General features: G+C 44.7%; 2 protein-coding genes across 2 annotated transcripts; both read right to left on the bottom strand.

Annotated features, from left to right (window-relative positions):
• Positions 1 to 262: 262 nt before the first annotated feature.
• LOC124649939 (single-stranded DNA-binding protein, mitochondrial-like) lies at positions 263 to 5,284 on the bottom strand. Its single transcript, XM_047189507.1, has 8 exons — positions 5,141 to 5,284; positions 4,203 to 4,279; positions 3,938 to 4,101; positions 3,635 to 3,843; positions 3,395 to 3,495; positions 3,082 to 3,141; positions 2,854 to 2,898; positions 263 to 588 (listed from the first exon to the last, which is right to left on the bottom strand). The coding sequence occupies exons 2-7, from the start codon at positions 4,270 to 4,272 to the stop codon at positions 2,882 to 2,884; spliced, it is 621 nt and encodes a 206-aa protein (XP_047045463.1). The 5' UTR covers positions 4,273 to 4,279; positions 5,141 to 5,284; the 3' UTR covers positions 263 to 588; positions 2,854 to 2,881.
• A 350-nt stretch (positions 5,285 to 5,634) lies between these two features.
• LOC124707342 (general transcription factor IIF subunit 2-like) lies at positions 5,635 to 10,286 on the bottom strand. The gene is made up of 6 exons (XM_047238997.1): positions 9,963 to 10,286; positions 9,117 to 9,234; positions 6,951 to 7,081; positions 6,795 to 6,869; positions 6,035 to 6,184; positions 5,635 to 5,960 (listed from the first exon to the last, which is right to left on the bottom strand). The coding sequence occupies exons 1-6, from the start codon at positions 10,155 to 10,157 to the stop codon at positions 5,835 to 5,837; spliced, it is 795 nt and encodes a 264-aa protein (XP_047094953.1). The 5' UTR covers positions 10,158 to 10,286; the 3' UTR covers positions 5,635 to 5,834.
• Between the last annotated feature and the right edge of the window lie 7,746 nt (positions 10,287 to 18,032).

The raw sequence follows: 18,032 nt of genomic DNA, 5'->3' as shown, positions 1-18,032 counted from the left end.
GGTAGGTACTACTGTCCGCCCTGCTCGCAGGGTTGCGACGCAGCGAGTCAGTCAGTCACGCGGGCATGCGTATATGAACAAGCAAAGGTGCTGTTTTCGCCTTCCACTCCGTACCCCCTTGCGCGCGTGTCCCCTCCCAAGATCTAACGGCCAGTCTCCCACCACCCCCAGACTACACTTCAGTCCATCAATTTTACTGCCATACCATGAGCTAAATTCGGACCGAGCTAACCCAGACATTTAAGGATATAATATACCGCCCTTCCAAGTTCCCTGGAGAGAAAAACTTAATCATGTGTTAAGCCACACAATCATCACTACATCACACTCATCTAGATCCTGTTGCAAATACGATAGTCCAACAGTTTGCTCATTAGTAACTGTGCACACCACGGTAAATCTTGCAAAGATGTTAATCAACAAGATCGCTAAATTATCCCTAAATTTAACAGACTTCAACAAAGGCGAGAGGGCCCTTAGATACGACGATATCCATATTATCGAGGCTTCTCAACGAAGAAGCGTCGAGGCTGCATCATGTATCCCCTTATTCTGAAACCCAATCCATCCCTGGTTATGAGTTATGACCTGGACAACAAATGTATATGGTTACAATGGAGATGAGGAGGGTAAAATTTTGACAATAAACATAAGCAACGCTACTGGGGTCAATATGACCATACGGAACTTAAGACTCTGGCCTTTCGGGCAATGAAAACCATGCATGCAGATGTATTATTCAAAAACTTGTAGGCCAAAAACAGTAGGATTACAAGGGGGGCAGCCAAGGACCGCACCAAGTTTACTGTCATAGGATCATAGCTAATGAGACCAAGAACATCCCCTCCTACCTGTACCTTCACAACACAGTTGCAGGCCATGTGAACTAGGCATCCCCACATTGTCATTTTTACCTAGTAGAGTGACAGCCATCAATGCAGATCATACATGCTCTCACCAGCTAGTGCACTGCTCAAGATACTATGGACCAGGGCAAATCCCGAATTTCAATAACTCATCAAGCTAAGCACGACAAGCCAACGAGCTCTTCGAAGTTTTCCATACAAGTAGCGATGTAGCCCCCGAGGTCCTTGTCTCTCCTTTCTATCCAAGTATCCATTCCCTCCGCCCCTCTTCCTCCAGCTCTGCTATACGCTTCTCCTACTGTAGACATATAGTTTCCATCTACACCGAAGATGGACACTGAGTCGATGAGGTGCGCATGCTGTGACTTCAAAGAGGAGTGCACCCAGGAATACATAAAGAGTGTCAAGGCTAACTTTGGTGGGGAATGGCTCTGCGGCCTGTGCTCGGAGGCCGTAGGGGATGAACTAAGTAGAGACGGAAGAGGCCAGGATGGCGTCGAAGAGGCTATTAAAGCACATATGGCATTCTGCAGGATGGTACTCTCAAGCCCCGTGGTTCGAGTCGCCCATGGCATGAGGGAGATGCTCAGAAAGAGCTCAAGAGATAAGGGAAGGCATTCAACATCATCAAAGGCACGCTCACTCTAACTAGGTGAGAAGCTTTCGAAGTATGGAACATCAGCAACGATGCTTTGGGTCATCTCCCGGCATTCCTGATGTGACAGTCTGTCAGTCTACCGAATAGTTTAATTTGTAAGTTTAATTTTGATATTCCTAGGCAGCGTGTCAAGTGTAAATATGATTCGATCTTATAGTATGAAGTTCAGCAGAATTATGTTTCTGCATTCTTTCATGCGAGCTCCATACATGGCAGATATGTCTTAACCGCTTTCCTGCTTTCCTTTCCTTTTTCATTTTACTTTTTTCATGAGGAGAATACAACGCTACGTTTGTTAATCTTCAAGTCTAGAATATGGCTTGGTTCTCATTATAAATCAAGGCAGTTGATATATAGTGAAAAAACTAACTACTCTCATGAAGTAGAATGAGTGAGCAATTAATTTTCTAGTTCGACTCTGCAATCTCTATCAAATTTGTTTTTTTCCTTAACATGTCAGCTAGACTATTTTGAACAAGACTTGACCTAACCGAGTGTCATTGTGCTACTCTTCATATAGCCCTGGTGCATTCCAGAGAAAACTGCCTATGGCCAGTAATAACATGTAAAACAGATTAAAACATACTACCTCCATCCCAAGGCTTAAGGCCTATATTCTTTTCAGAAAGTCAAACGAAGTAAAGTTTGACCAAACTTTTAGAAGAATTTATGAACAAATATGATATTTTGTAGGTACCATATGAAAATATATTTCATTATCTATCTAATGATATTGATTTTGTACTTTTCATGTTAATGTTTTTTGATAAAAACTTAGTCAAACTTAACATAGTTTGACTTTCTGAAGAAAAAATATAGGCCTTAAGCCTTGGGATGGAGGTAGTAGTAATAAGGGAACCTGACTTCCAGTTCCAGGTTTGGAATATTTAACTGACAGGGACTATGACACCATCATGAAGTTGCATGAGCATGTTTCCTTGTGACGAAGGTACATCTCAATGGAATGCATCGTTTCACAATGTTTATTTACTGGGAAAGCCAACAGCGTTGCTACCACAATAATTCTACTTTACCCCTACTTAAAGGTTATGAAAGTTGTAAAATGGATGTGAATCGATGGTGTGTGTTCCTTAATCATGGAAAGACGATGGCAACAAACTAGAGAGGGAAATGCTTCACTGAAGGTTGAAAGGTGTTCCACAGATAATGCACATTTAGCACTTTAAGCCAAATTCAAAGGAATGAAAACACAGAACTTGCAGCAAGCATGGCATGTAGAAATGACTAGGAAGTCAAAAACCTAATACTGCTAAAAATAACCAAAAGTAATACTGAAAACAGGCCTCAAGCAAGAATTCTAGTCCTGACCTGCTTTTGCTGACTGTGGTTGCTGTAACTAGAACAATCCTTCTCCTGCACATCCGAAGTTTATTGCTATCATTGTTTGTATTGTAATATAGAAACTAGAGAAATGTATCTGTATGCCAATTATTTTTCCAATAGTTGTGAAGACCATGGACTAACACACAATTCCCGACAAACATAACCAAAAGCACATCTAATAAATCAGAACCTTTAGATAGTCAGCAAACTTACTTAGCTCATCTAGTGATATGCTGGCAGCACTCTCCCCAGATTTAAGCAGTCGAACCTTGCCTGTATACAAAATATTTTCTTGGAATATTAGCTTTTGCACAATGTGGATGCACAGGAAAGTCTAATTGAAGAAAGCAAAACAACATGGCTGTGTTCAGTTGGGTATATAAAGTAAAACGGGATATTAGCATATAAAATAGAGTCGCTGAGTGACCTATGAAAACTATTATGACAGAATTTACTCATGTTCTCAAATATTACTATAAAAAATCAAATTAGCATTAATTTTTTAGTCAAATTTTGAAGAGCATACCATCACGTCGGATACAGATCTCCGGTATATTTCTGACTTGATCATCAATGCTGTCATTGTAGATCCTGGTTTCGATATCACCCTCAATATATACAGCAGAGCTGAAATAAGGAAAGAATGAACATAACACGTCCCAAATGAAGATATGATACATAATTAAGATGAAGTCACAGCACCAATAGACACTGTTTATTTATATGGAGAGAGAAAAGACAATATCTTGGTTTGTAAATCACATACTTCTTAACCAACTTCTGAACAGCATAAGCACCTAGATACTCGTTATGAACAGCTATTCGATGCCACTGAGCTGGCTTTGGCGTATCCGCAGACGCAATTATCCTCTGGTCAAACATGCCACCAGTTCCAACAGTAAATACAGTTACTGTCCGCCCATTCCGTAAAATTTTCTGGACAGGCACTTGTCCAACTTTACCACATATTATAGCCTAGCAAGAACAAAACGTATCAAAAAGTGAGGTTATGTTCATCGAATCCAAGAAACCAAACATCAAATCTTTGTATCACATAATGTTTAAATACCTTATGCACGCCACGGAATCCCCAGCCCTTCTTGGGGTCCACGGTTTGGGGTTCTAACTCTCTCTTTGAATCTGTATAGTCACCATCATCGCCCATGTCAACCTTGTCATCAGTATCAGAAAAAGAAATAGTAGAACTCCAAGCTCGTGATTTTCTGCATAAATCTGCAAAGAGAGAACAATCAAGCTTTCTCCTTACTCCTCAGCATGATTATGTATATCATGATATCATCAATCATAGTGAATAAGAATAGAAAATAACATACCAACTGGTTTCCTTTGCTGCCCTAAGACTCCCCTCAAGCCCTTCAGCAATCCAGTGCCTACAGTACTCATGGTGAATCTACATGCAAGGAGAAAAGAAGGTTAAATGATCTGTCCAGAAAAATATGCATCGAATAATCAGCCATGCGTCCCAAAATTGCCTCTCGATCCAGTTTTGCTGGATCTCATCTCACGAGCTTCACAGCTTCATGTTTTAGTTACTTAGGCTAACCAGAGAAAGGAAAAACAGGGCAGAGAGATTAAGTAGGGCAAAAATAAAAATTCTCAACACAGTGCTGCATCTTTTCGGAGAGGCTTGTTCTTTATCACCCGGCATGGGAACTAACTATTAAGGAATTAGAACTAACAAAGGGGTGACATGAGCAACGGGGTTGATAATATGAATAGTAGTAACACAACGTTAATAGTTTTTGAATGACATGTCACAACGTACACACTTGTTTACTGTTCAGTTAGTAGACTGTCAATGTCTGTGAAAGTTAAATTTCTGAGAGCCTAAAGAACTTCAGCAATGGCTTGAACTGTCACACATACACAAAGGTCGTCTACTTTATGGACAGACAATCCTGCCATAGTGCCATTGTAAGCTACTTAGATAACGCAATGGCAGGTACAAACCCCATTGACATTGTACATGTTGTAATCCGGTCATTCAAAAGGAGCAGCCTTATGGGTTATGGTGGGACCACACTGCCATCTTGATCGCCAATCCAAAATCAACAGATCGCACGAACGAAGCACACATATGACAAAAGATGCAATACACAACAGAGACTAACCGCGGATTGCACGGACGAGGGGCACAGATGACAAAAATTTGACAGGTGAGCGTTGGGGCATTTCAACAAACACCTCGCGTGCGGCGCGCTACTTCTAGGGGGACAGGCAGAAACGCGGGGAGAAAATAAGATCAGTTTACCTGGAGACGGAGTAGGCGGTGGCTGGGGAAGAGCAGTAGTAGTGGGCGGCGGTAGGGGAAGAGCAGCGGCAGCGGCGCTCGCAAGAAAGAAGAAAGCGGCAACAGCCCAGCCCCCAGGAGGAGAGAGAGAGCAGTGGACGAAGGTTTAACGAGGCTGGGCCGGGGGAGGGTTTCGCTTTCTTATCCGCCGTCTAATTTATCCGACGGTGGAGTGGCCTCTGGAGCTCAGGATTTGAACGTGACGGAAACACTTGAACCGAGACTGATAAACTGTGCCAGTGCCACAACACAATGGAGCCAAGCCATCACGATTCACGATCAATGATGCTTCAAGAGTTCCGACCTTCTCTCGCCTTGGAGCGATGTGGCAAATCAAGTTCAAGCTCAGAGGCTAGCCTCCATTTCTAGCCCGAGATTCCATTCAAGTAACGAAGTTCTCAAAAGGAATACTGATCAAACATCCTTCGTGCGTTTCAATAGATCTTTTTAAAAAAAAATCTGTAACATGTATCATATATGTACCAGCTTCCCCTTACGGTTACAACAACGCCTCTTAAAACGCAAACAGAATACAACACGAGCATCTGGGGTATTCAGCAAGAGTAGTCAACAGACTACTCATAGCTCAGCACATCAAGCCAAGAGGTTCTCGGAATCTCAGTTATACAGCAACAGTCAAATACGCAGAACATCTTCACGAAGCATCGGCAGCGGCTTCCTCTGACGATTTCTTGTACTCGGGCTTGAGCTCGTGGGTTCCCTGGTTCGGCCCTCGTTTGTTGTACATACACAGATCGTTCAATATCTCCTTCAGGAATTGCTGCATAGCCAAGCACAAACGGTATCTCAGTTGTTGCTTCAGGAATTACATTAGAAATGCTAGGGATGAAGTACCTCTGGCTGGTCAGTTTCTTGCACTAGTGCCTTCAGTGCCCAGTTAGGCTGCTTTTCGAAAAGCTTGAAGATGATATTCTCCAGCTCCCGGCGATCCCTACGTGTCCTCTTGACGTCAGATGGTTTGGTTGGTGTCGGCTTCCTCTTCTCCTGCACAGCACAACATTAAATATGTCATGACAAGTTATAACTGGCAATTCAGGATGAAGGTACTGACCATGGGCAACGGAGATGGAGTTATGGATCTAAAATGAGAGAAAGCATTGCTAATTGCTTTACAAGCAATAAGCATGTAGATACCACTGAATGCATGTATATTCTACAATACTTAAACATTGGATTTAAATTCAGAAAACCTTGCATGACTTATTAAACTACCCACTCTGTCCCGATAAGGGAGGCCTAAATTTTCAACGTTGAAAATCCTGCAATATATGGCGCGAGCGATTAAAACACGGTGGCTTTCCTGTTTTGCCCCTGAATAATTAATCCCAGCAAGCAACTATTCTTACAGCTGTAGAATGCGGGAATCTCTCTCCCCCTTCCTGGAATAGCTACATACGAGAATTTACTGGACAGATATTAACTGAACAAGTGAATTGAGGGGTACAGTCATCTAAGTTCGCTTTACAGCGCATTGCCTTGGTCCGCGAGAAATATTTGAGGCGCCACTCTCATCGGGACGGAGGGAGTACCTCAATGTATTAACAAGTGTTGATGTATAAACGAACAATCCCAAATCGTCCAAAGAAGCAACTACCTTGGAACCGGAAGTTATCAGACCAACCATGCCAGGCATGGGTCTCATGCTCATTCCGTGGTCGTTATCAAGTACCTAGAAGCAGTAAACATGATGGTAAATTATAATAATACCTTAAAGTCACAAGAAGGTGAAAAGGCCATTGAAGCACTCCACCTGCACTTTTCTAGTTTTGACCATGGACTTTTGTGTTCTTTCACGGCATAACTTTGCGTAGTTTAATAAATTATCCTTGTGAGGCTCCATGTCAAACTTATGCTCTACTTTTCCTTCACACGAGTGTTTTCCTGCAACAAACAGAGGATACACTTAGTCATATGAAAACCAATAAGTGCCAGTGTGCCACTAGAAGAATCCCAAAAGTCTTCAGGAACCAAGAAGGCCAGAACCACATGGCTGCTAGTAAGTGAGACTGTGGGAGCTTTTCCATCTGGTTTCAGGGGTGACCAGTTTCCAGTGGTAGGCAGCCTGAAGTTAGCAGGTTAGGGTTTCAATATTGCTCGTTGGTTAGGCTTTAGACAGCACCATGTATGTTCAATTGTTCAGAGTCTCTGTTTTTTTTTTAAAAACAGTCAACAGATGTATCTATGTTCATAAATTATGCAAAATCGCTCAGGGCGCAGCGTCCATAGTACCCAGAACAAATGCCATACATTGATAAATGTCAAGGAAATACTGTACTAATCTTGAACATAAATGCAGTAACTACCCAGACGACTATTAGATTTTAAATCCTCATTCCATGTATGACACTGGAAACTTGCGGGGAATCCCCCAAACGTAAGAGCAAGTCCAACAGGACCTCTACATTTTCTCCCCTATGTCTTCATGTAGGGGACACCCCTAAAAAGATTCCTCCCCTATATTTTTCTTCTTTCCAGCAGCTCCCCTATAATTCCTCCCCATTCACAGGTATTTTAATAATGTAGAGCCCACATGTAAGATTTATAACAAGACATAACATGGGTTGGGACATGTATAGGGGCACCTCCACAACCCCAATGCATAGGGGAGAGAGAGGGGCTGGGTTGGGGACACCAATATTTAGGAGAGGTTATAGGGGAGCTGTTGGAGCCATGTTTGTTCTTTCTTCCCTATGTTTGGTATAGGGGTGGTTATAGGGGTGCTGTTGGACTTGCTCTAAGAACACCAAAATGTGTAACAGCTTAGAGTATTCAGGCCAGATGCAATAGACCAAGATATACAATACATGAAGAAAAAGATGGCATGTCTTATGCCCATGCAATGACTTTTTTAGGCAAACAGGATACCAAAATTATGAAGATGGCACAACTAATATCATGAAAATTCAACAGATGGCCCAAACCATGCAATCAAAATACAAACGATGTCTGAATCATTTAAGTCAGATAATTGGTAAATAGTATAAGTAACTGCGTGCCATTTCTCATGAGTACTGTGCAAAGGTTTGAAACTGAAACATTAGCATATACGAGTGAAATCATATCCACAACTATGAAAGTTTAGGTAAAACACTAGAATCATGTGTCTATGGTTCTCTTGCAGAACATGGTCAGCATGTGAGGACACTAGAATGGTAAGAAAATGATCGAAAACAAAGAATTGTAAGAAAAACGTTCATGAAGCAGTAGAATGCTGATGAAAATACTTATCTTACACAAATGCAATAACTACCCAGACGACTACTAGATTGTAAATCCTGATTCCATGTATGAATCGTGCACTACAAACTTTCAGGAATCCACAAAAGTAAGAACACTAAAATGTGTAACAGCTTAAAGTATTCAGAACAGACGCAATAGAGCAAGATATTGAGCAGCATACCATAATTATGAAGGTGGCACAATTAATATCATTAAATTTAACAGATAGCCCAAACCATGCAATCAAAATACAAACAATGCCAAATGCAAATGAATCATTTAAGTCAGATAATCGATAATGGTATAAGTAACTGCACGGATTCATTTCTAATGAGTACGGTGCAAGTGCAAAGGTTTGAAACTGAAACATTAGCAGATATTAGTGAAATCATACTGACAACTATGATAGTACAGACAAAACAATAGAATCATGTGTCTCTATTTCTCTTGTAGAAAATGTTCACCATGTGTGGAGTATTAGAGACATGCCACAGCATACAATTATAATTCAGCATACTAGACTGTTTCCACAAGCTTAGCATTGCAGAAGAAATCAAATAGCTGTGTTAAAGCAAAAGTACATAGGGAGAACCACAGGGAAAACTCAAACCATGTACATCAGTCAGGACACTAGAATGGTAAGAAAAAACATTCATGAAGCACTAGAATGCTGATGAGCTGTGAATCTGTTTCATACCTTGACCATTCTCAGAAAAAACACACATGGGTACGAAATCCTTGAACATATTCAACGAGTAACTCTTTGGCAAATTGCAAGTGCTAGTTTCCCTTGTTTGAGCCATCTCCATCTTGAACTGTTATTCCAAATAGCATGATGTAAGAAAGATAGGCACCCGCAAGCAAGGAATCATGACTATGATACAGACACAGAATTAACAAAAATTAACAGTTGTAACACGAGCAGTATGCCATCCAGGTCATGAGATCGGTCTGCATAAGATCTTCATATGCAGAGTATCAAGCAACCAATTACATAATTAACAGTTAGGGCAGTGCCATCCATATCAGTCTGCATAAGACTTGTGATACATATGCAGAGTATCAACCAGCCAATTACATAATTAACAGTTAGGACAGTGTCATCCATATCAGTCTGCATAAGACATGTGATCTTCGTATGCAGAGTGTCAACCTAATTAGCTCGATGCAGACAGTATTTTCTCTTCGTTAATAAAATCATCCATCCATTCAATGAATCAGTTATAGCAATGACTAGGATATACTCCATCCATCCACTTCTTAATGCATCCTGAAACCATGCTGCAATCCTACCAGTGAGCTTGGTTGCAGTCCGTGGACGTAACTAATTCCCGGAATTAGAGACAGACCTATCATTCGTCATGTGCACACATGTTTCCGAACCCTAGTGCATACCCATCAAATGGCAGCTCATTCAAGCAGGCCCCAATTTGTTCCACCTTCAGTTCAGGTCGACAGTTCAACAGAGGCGGCTCTACCGAACAGATCCGTACATGAACCAAAAGCACGGGGGAGAGGGGAGCATCGGGGGCGGGCTCCTTGCCTGGAGGGTGGGCTCGGCGGCGCTGAGGGGGTTGAGGGACAGCACGACCTTGGCGACAACCGGGTTAGGGTTAGCTTCGCCGGAGGACGAGGAGGCGCCCTGCCAAGCTTGGGAGACGACCGGGGGGCACTTCATGAGCCACACGGAGCGGTCGGCCCGCGCCGTCTCCAGGTGCTTCGCCGCCTCGTCTCCCATCCTGCCGGCGCGCCGCCGCGGGGAGTCTCGCGATTTGGGGGTCTGGGGTGTAGTGTAGTGGCGGCGCTAGGGCGACCGTGGGGAGCGGCGAGCGATCTGACGCGGCGGCGGAGGACGGGGAGAGACTAGTCTAGAGAGGCACGTGACGTGAGGATGGCGTGAACGCGAAACGAGTTGTAGCTGCAGAATAGTTTCCTCGAGGGGGGCCGACACGCCAGGTTTTGGAAAGAAACCTTTTTTTTTGTCATTTTTAAAACGTTGACCAACGGGGGAATGATCTCTCCTTGGCTATACGTTGTTAGGTAGGATGAGACTTTCCCGGTTTATTCGTCCCTGCTGCGAAATTATCGCGCATGGGGATTCGAACCCGGGTGGGCTGGCTGCGCACTCGCTAGAGCTCAGTTCTCTTTTTTTTTGTCATTTTTTATTAAAAGAAAAAGATTGTGCGTGGCTTAGGGTGACTTGGAGCATCTCCAAACGCGGTAAAACCATCTAAAAAAGAAACGCGGTAAAACGTACCATAGCGCGACTAGAGAGAGGTGAATGTTCGCTATACCAATTTTAGTTCTTTTTTGGTTTTAGGCAATGCGGAACTAAATGTGGTGACTTTGATAGAAAAGGTGACCCTACAATGATGCAATGCCATAGGGTAAGCTAGGAAAGTAGTAAAACAAGCAAATAAGCAAGTATGAGAGAGCGAGACAACCGGACGCAGGGGCGAAGCTCTCGGTAGGGCGTCCGCCCTACCTTGATTTTTGGTGAAAAACTACATATATGTATGCATCCATCGATGTTCACAAGATATACAGCAGTTTTTTTTTTGACAATCAATACCACATATATCTATACCTAATAATAAAGGAGTTAAGGTTTCTGCCAAAATTTTCGTCTAACTTTTTTTAGGACGATTTTGCCCTCCCACAAAACTACATATTACAACACAACTGCCACGCCATGTTACTTACCGGTTCGTTATTTCGGTGTTTGTTTGTCAACGGATCGCTCGGCGCTGCTTCCGCTATCTCTGGGCTGATCTATTGGGCTGATCTATTGCTACCGCTGCGGCCCAGCACATTCAGGCACAGGAATTTCTTTTGCGTCAATAGTCCCACATCGCTCTTATATACCGAGTGCCAGCAGTTTATATACACACGTTTTTTTGTTACAGCAAGTTGCCTTGGAAACTACAAGCAGCATCTAAAAAACCTGCGGGATCAGAAGAACTTGGGAATTGGAGAATAAAAGGAGATGCCACGAATTTGGGAAAAGAGGGCTGGAGGACCAATATCGCCTCAGACTTCAGAAGAATGGAGAGGACGAATATCGAAGGCACAGATCCGAGGCGGGCGGCCGCATGAGGTGTAAGCGAGGAGGGCAAGCTGGCGCGGTCCCCTGGCGAGCGGGGAAGGTCGATGATGAGGGAGCGAGGCGAGCGAGAGGGGGCACCTGGCTCACTCGATCTGGGTTGAACTGACAGGCGGCGGGGGGTTGGCTACAGATTTTGTCTGCAGCTAGGGTTTCCTCCGATTTTGGCCAACGTAGGCCAGCGGGGCTGTGTGGCTGGGCCTGGCCGGGTTGGAGCTATTTTTCCTCTCTTTTTTTAAAACATTATTTTATTTTATTTCTATTTGTTTTAAAACCGTTTCCAAATACGTGGGAGGTCTTCTCCTTTTTATTCAAAATATTTTCGTTTATTATATTTCATATGATCTAAATAAGCATTCAATAAAAATCAACGCAGGGGCATATTTTCTATCTTTATCCTTGTGTAATAATAAAGTACAAAGGATTTCCGTCATTTGGTCCGTCCGTCGTTTTAATCTGTCCATCCCGGAACTGTCAACTTCGTCCGTTGCACCGTAGAGAAAATAATGAGCCGGCCTATGTGCTGAGTCCAGGTTGAACCCACTCCGCGCTCCTCAAGCTAACCATCGTAGAGCAGGTCAAACACGGCAGCCGAATCCGGCTCAAACACGATCGATACGATGTGCTTAAAAAACACCCCTCGATTCGCTTGGTCATCACCCGTGATGGATCCAACACCCCGCCGGCGTCTAGCCATGTCCAGCGACAATGAGTGCAACACTGCCGGCGAGGATGTCTTCAGGATGCTCGAGGAGGCCGGCCACACTACCTAGCTAGCAACATCGACTACTACGACGAGATGAGGACGAGAAGGGACTAGAGCCAGACGAGGACGTTGTTTGGCTGCTCAAGGAGGCCACGCCGCCGATAGATTGCCCGGCCAGCGACAACGACGAGACGAGGACGATGACGATGAGGGATTGGAGACGGGCGATGACGTCGTCGGCCTGCTCGAGAAGGCTACGCTGCCGACGACTCGTCTGGCCAGCGATAACGAGTACTACTATGAGATGAAAATGAGTAGGATTGCAGCCGGACGAGTATGACGTCGGGCTACTCGATGAGGCCAACGTCGGCAGGTCACCATGGCAAGTGACAACGGAAAATAATGCATCCATGAAAGAAAGGTATGCCAATATACCGATGAACAAATAATGAGCCATTGTTAAAAAATATCTTTAAAATTTGATATATTGGTTTAGTAAAATCAACCTGTAGCAACACACATATAACGTTGAAGGTTTGTTGAAGCATTCTAGGAGTATTTTTTTCTCCGATGCAACGCACAGGCACTTTTGCTAGTTCATAATAACAAATAGTACATGATAGAGATACACAGATATACAGCAGTTTGTGTTTGTTTCTGGGGAAAAACAGAGGAAAACGAGCGAAACTAGGCTCGTTTGCTGGTGCGTCGCCCTACATGGGCCTGCTGGGCCGCGCGCGGAGGAGGCAACCGCACGAGGCCACAGTCTGCTCACTCGCTTGGTCGACGGATCACGATACCTTGTGCGCGTGATCGTGATCGAGATCCCTGCCCGTGCCTATGCCTCCGAGACGCCACGCCTCACGCCGTCATGGCATCTCCAACCGTGCGACCCAAACGGACGTCTATTTTATCCGTTTGGGTAGCCAGCCGGACATCCCGGAGACGTGCGGATGTCCTGCGGACAGCCACCTCCAGTTTCGTTCCCCAACGCTCTGCGGAGACCCAAAAAATATTGCACTTGCAGTGCCTGCGCCGTTGTAGCTACAGATAGAAGAAGAAGACTACTAGGTACAGCTGCGGGGCAGGCAGAGGCGAGCTCGGCCGACGAGCCCCTCCCGCACGCGTAGCACGGCGACCTCGACGCCAGCACGCACGCGCTGCACGGCGACCTCGATGCCAGCACGCACGCGCTGCACGGCGAGCTCGGCCAGGACGAGCGCCTCGCGCGGGAGCACATCGCTGTGGGCACGACGACCAGGGGTGGCGGCTTCTTGGCGAGCCGCGCGGTGGCCGGCCCTGCAGCGACGCGGGCGCGATGTTGGTTGCTCGCAGCTCGCCGTCGCGAGGCGCGGCGTGGCGTGTCGTGGTGCGGGCACGAGCACGGCATCCAGTCAGCGGCACGACGCTGGTTGCTGGCAGCTCGCCGTCGCGGCTTTCGCCTACAGCGGGCTCGACCGCGCGTAGCACGCGCCACTCATCGGCGCCGCACTCCCGCCGCTTCTCGCACTCGAGCGTGAGGCGCACGAGGCCGGAGGACATCTCCCTGACGAGCGCGCCGGTGGAGTAGGCAGCCATCTCCACGAGCCGCACGGGGGCGAGCGCGGGTCCGTCTGCAGCGCGACGTGCACGCGGCCGCGGCTCTGGCCGAAGATGGTGCCCGTCACGCTCGACCCGAGCTGCCGACGCCGGCGCCGGTTGATGTCTACGGGTGCTTCTATTCTTGTAGACAGTGTTGGGCCTCCAAGAGCAGAGGTTTGTAGAACAGCAGCAAGTTTCCCTTAAGTGGATCACCCAAGGTTTATCGAACTCGGGGAGGAAGAGGTCAAAGATATTCCTCTCAATCAACCACTGCAACCACAAAGCAAGAAGTCTCTTGTGTCCCCAACACACCTAATAGGTGCACTAGTTCGGCGAAGAGATAGTGAAATACAAGTGGTATGAATGAATATGAGCGGTAGTAACGGCACCGAGAAAAGTGCTTTGCTGTCGGGACGGCATGTGGTTGATGGTGGTAATATTGCGAGGCAATATAAATGCGGTAAAACGAGTAAACAAGCGGCGATAGCAATATTTAGGAACAAGGCCTAGGGATCATACTTTCACTAGTGGACACTCTCAACATTGATCACATAACGAGAATAAATAGATAGATGCTAGACTCTACACCCTCTTGTTGGATGATGAACACCACTAGCTGTGTAGGGTTACACGAACCCTCAATGCCGGAGTTAACAAGCTCCACAATATTCAATGTTCATATTTAAATAACCTTAGAGTGCATAACGAGATCAACATAACCTAACCAAGTACTAACATAGCATGCACCTTGTCACCTTCACACTACGAAAGGAGGAATAGATCACATCAATACTATCATAGCAATAGTTAACTTCATAATCTACAAGAGATCACAATCATAGCCTACGCCAAGTACTACACGATGCACACACTTGTCACCATTACACCGTGCGGGAGGAATAAACTACTTTAATAACATCACTAGAGTAGCACGCAGATATATTGTGATACAAAACACATTGCAATCATAAAGAGATATAAATAAGCACTTCACTATGCCATTCATAACAGTGAATAAGCACTTCACCATGCACACTGTCACCTTTACACACGTGGGGCAAGGAGTCTCCGGAGATCACATAAGTGAAATCCACTTGACTAGCATAATGACATCTAGATTACAAGCATCATCATATGAATCTCAATCATGTAAGGCGGCTCATGAGATTATTGTATTGAAGTACATAGGAGAGAGATGAACCACATAGCTACCGGTACAGCCCTGAGCCTCGATGGATAACTACTCCCTCCTCATGGGAGACAGCAGGCGTTGATGAAGATGGCGGTGGTGTTGATGGAGAAGCCTTCCGGGGGCACTTCCCCGTCCCGGCGGCGTGCCGGAACAGAGACTCCTGTCCCCCAGATCTTGGCTTCGCGATGGCGGCGGCTTGATACGTCCAAAACGTATCTACTTTCCCGAACACTTTTGTTATTGTTTTGCCTCTAATTTGTGTATTTTGGATGCAACTAACACGGACTAACGCTGTTTTCGCGAGAACTGTTACAGTGTCTCGTTTTTGTGCGAGAAATCCAACTTTCGAGGAAAAACCTCGGGATTTTGACGAAAGGCCCTATTTTCCCAGAATGCGGCGGAGCCGGAAGGACAAATCAAGTGGAGGCCCGAGGGCCCCACACCATAAGGCGGCGCGGCCTAGGGGGGCCACGCGGCCCTATGGTGTGGCCCCCTCGGCTGGCCTCCGACGCTCTCCTTCGGACTACTTATTGGCCTCGACCTAAAAACGCACGGGGAGAAGTCGAAGTCGCCAGAAACCCTCCAGAACGCCGCCACATCGCGAAACTCCGTCTCGGGAGCCAGAAGTCTCCGTTCTGGCACTCCGCCGGGACGGGGAATTGGAGGAGATCATCGCCGCCATCACCGCCAACGCCTCTCCATCAACCAGCCATGTTCCCCCCATCCATGTGTGAGTAATTCCCCCGCTGTAGGCCGAAGGGGATGGTAGGGATTGGATGAGATTGGTCATGTAATAGCATAAGATTGTTAGGGCATAGTGCCTAGTGTCAAGTAATTGGTACTTTGATGATATTGTTGCAACTTGTTATGCTTAATGCTTGTCACTAGGGCCCGAGTGCCATGATCTCAGATCTGAACATGTTATTGATTCATGAAGATATTCATTGTTTATGGTCTTACACGCAAGTTGTATACACATGTCGTTGTCCGGAACCAATGGCCCGAGTGGCGAAATCGGGACAACCGGAGGGAATGGTAGTGATGTGAGGATCACATGTGTTCACGGAGTGTTAATGCTTTGCTCCGGTACTCTATTAAAAGGAGTACCTTAATATCCAGTAGTTTCCCTAGAGGCCTGGCTGCCGCCAGGTTGGTAGGACAAAAGATGTTGTGCAAGTTTCTCATTGCGAGCACGTACGACTATAATTGGAACACATGCCTATTGATTGATTAGTACTTGGATACCGTTTTATTATTATACGCAAATGCCACTGCTATGATTGTTACATGAGTTTCTCTCATCCATGCAACGTCCGTTATCCAGTCCCCGTGCCTACGGTATTTTAATCCTGTTGTTTACTAAAATCACTACTCGTTGTCTTTGTTACTCTGCTGTCTGTTATTTTACTACTTGCTACTGCTATAAAAGCTGTACTACTGCGATAAACTCTTGCGAGCAAGTCTGTTTCCAGTGCGGCTGAATTGACAACTCAGCTGTTAAGGCTTTCAAGTATTCTTTGTCTCCCCTTGTGTCGAATCAATAAATTGGGTTTCACTTCCCTCGAAGACTGTTGCGATCCCCTATACTTGTGGGTCATCAAGACTATTTTACGGCGCCGTTGTCGGGGAGCATAGCTTTATTTGGAAGTTCACTTGGATTGATATTGTTCGCTGCAAATTCTCCATCATGGGTAAAACTCGCGATACTAAGGTCGCCATATTACCATCCACTACAAGAAAAGGTACAACTCTGAGTACCTCTGCTGCTCTTGATTCACCATCTGTGATTGATAAACTTGTTTCACCACCACAAGCTTCAAATGCTGGTACTTCTGCTGAATCTGAAAATTCCTCTTATAATATTGATGATGCTTCTGCTGTGCTTGATGATAGTGGTTCATTGGGAACTTTTCTAGATGCTACAATTGCTAGGTCTAGACAAATTGAAAATACTGAAACTCCTGATGTTACTACACTCATTAATTCACCTGAACTTGAATACTCTAGTGATGATCTTGATGAAGATTATGTGGAACTTGATGATGATTTTATTGAAAAATGCAATGCTACCTACTGATGCAAGAAAAATTAAAAAGTTGCTTACGAGAACATGCTTCGTTAGATATAAAGCTGTCTCACTGATCCTAAATTTGCCACATCTCCTATAAACATTAAGGATAAAGATTATGATTTTTCTCTTGATCTATCTCATATAGCTATTGTTGAGAAAACACCCTTTTGTGGTACTGAAAAAGAAAGTGCTTGTTGAACACATGATTGAGTTATCTACTCTGAGTAGCTTGTTTTCGATGATGTTAAGAAGCGTACTTACTTTGTTGACTAAAATCTTTCCATTCTCATTAAAGGATGACGCTAAAAATTGGTATAATAGTTTGCCACCTAATTCTATTAAAAGTCCAAAAGAATTGCTTGATGTTTTCTTCAGGAAATACTTTCCTGCTAGTGCTCAGCATATTGCTTTGCGAGAGAATTTATAATTTTGATCGGGGAGATGGAGAGAAATTGCCGAGGCTTGGGCGAGATTTTGCTCTCTTATTAGAGCTCTGCTGACCATGATTTGGAAAAAGCATGATTTACTTGATATATTTTATAGTGGACTAACCATTGAGTCTAGGGCATACTGGATAGTTGTCTTGGTTGTGTTTTCAGGAAAAGAACTCCGGTCGAAGCTGAAGAATTATTGGCTAAAATAGGCAGATCAACATTCAGTTAGTTCTTTGAACTAACAAGGCTGTGTGTTGAAGAGGGGTTAGTCAGGCTGATGATGAAGATGAGGAAATGAGAGTCTCTGGAGAAAGTGCCAATCCAAATCTGAAGAATCCCTGCAGAAATGTGAGATATTTATTATTCACAGTTGGTGGCTTATATTTTTAAATAAAGTAAAATTCTTGTTGAAATCATTATTATTTGTTCATTTAAATTGAGTTCAATTCTCAGTTCAAGTTAAGTTCAGTTGAACCAGAAAACATTAATTCTGGTTGCTTTTTTTTTTTTTTTTTGGGGGGGGGGG

This window comes from Lolium rigidum, chromosome 4 (genome assembly GCF_022539505.1).
Source record: "Lolium rigidum isolate FL_2022 chromosome 4, APGP_CSIRO_Lrig_0.1, whole genome shotgun sequence".
NCBI classification, from domain to species: Eukaryota; Viridiplantae; Streptophyta; class Magnoliopsida; order Poales; family Poaceae; genus Lolium; species Lolium rigidum.
This window is presented reverse-complemented; position numbering and strand designations above follow the sequence as displayed.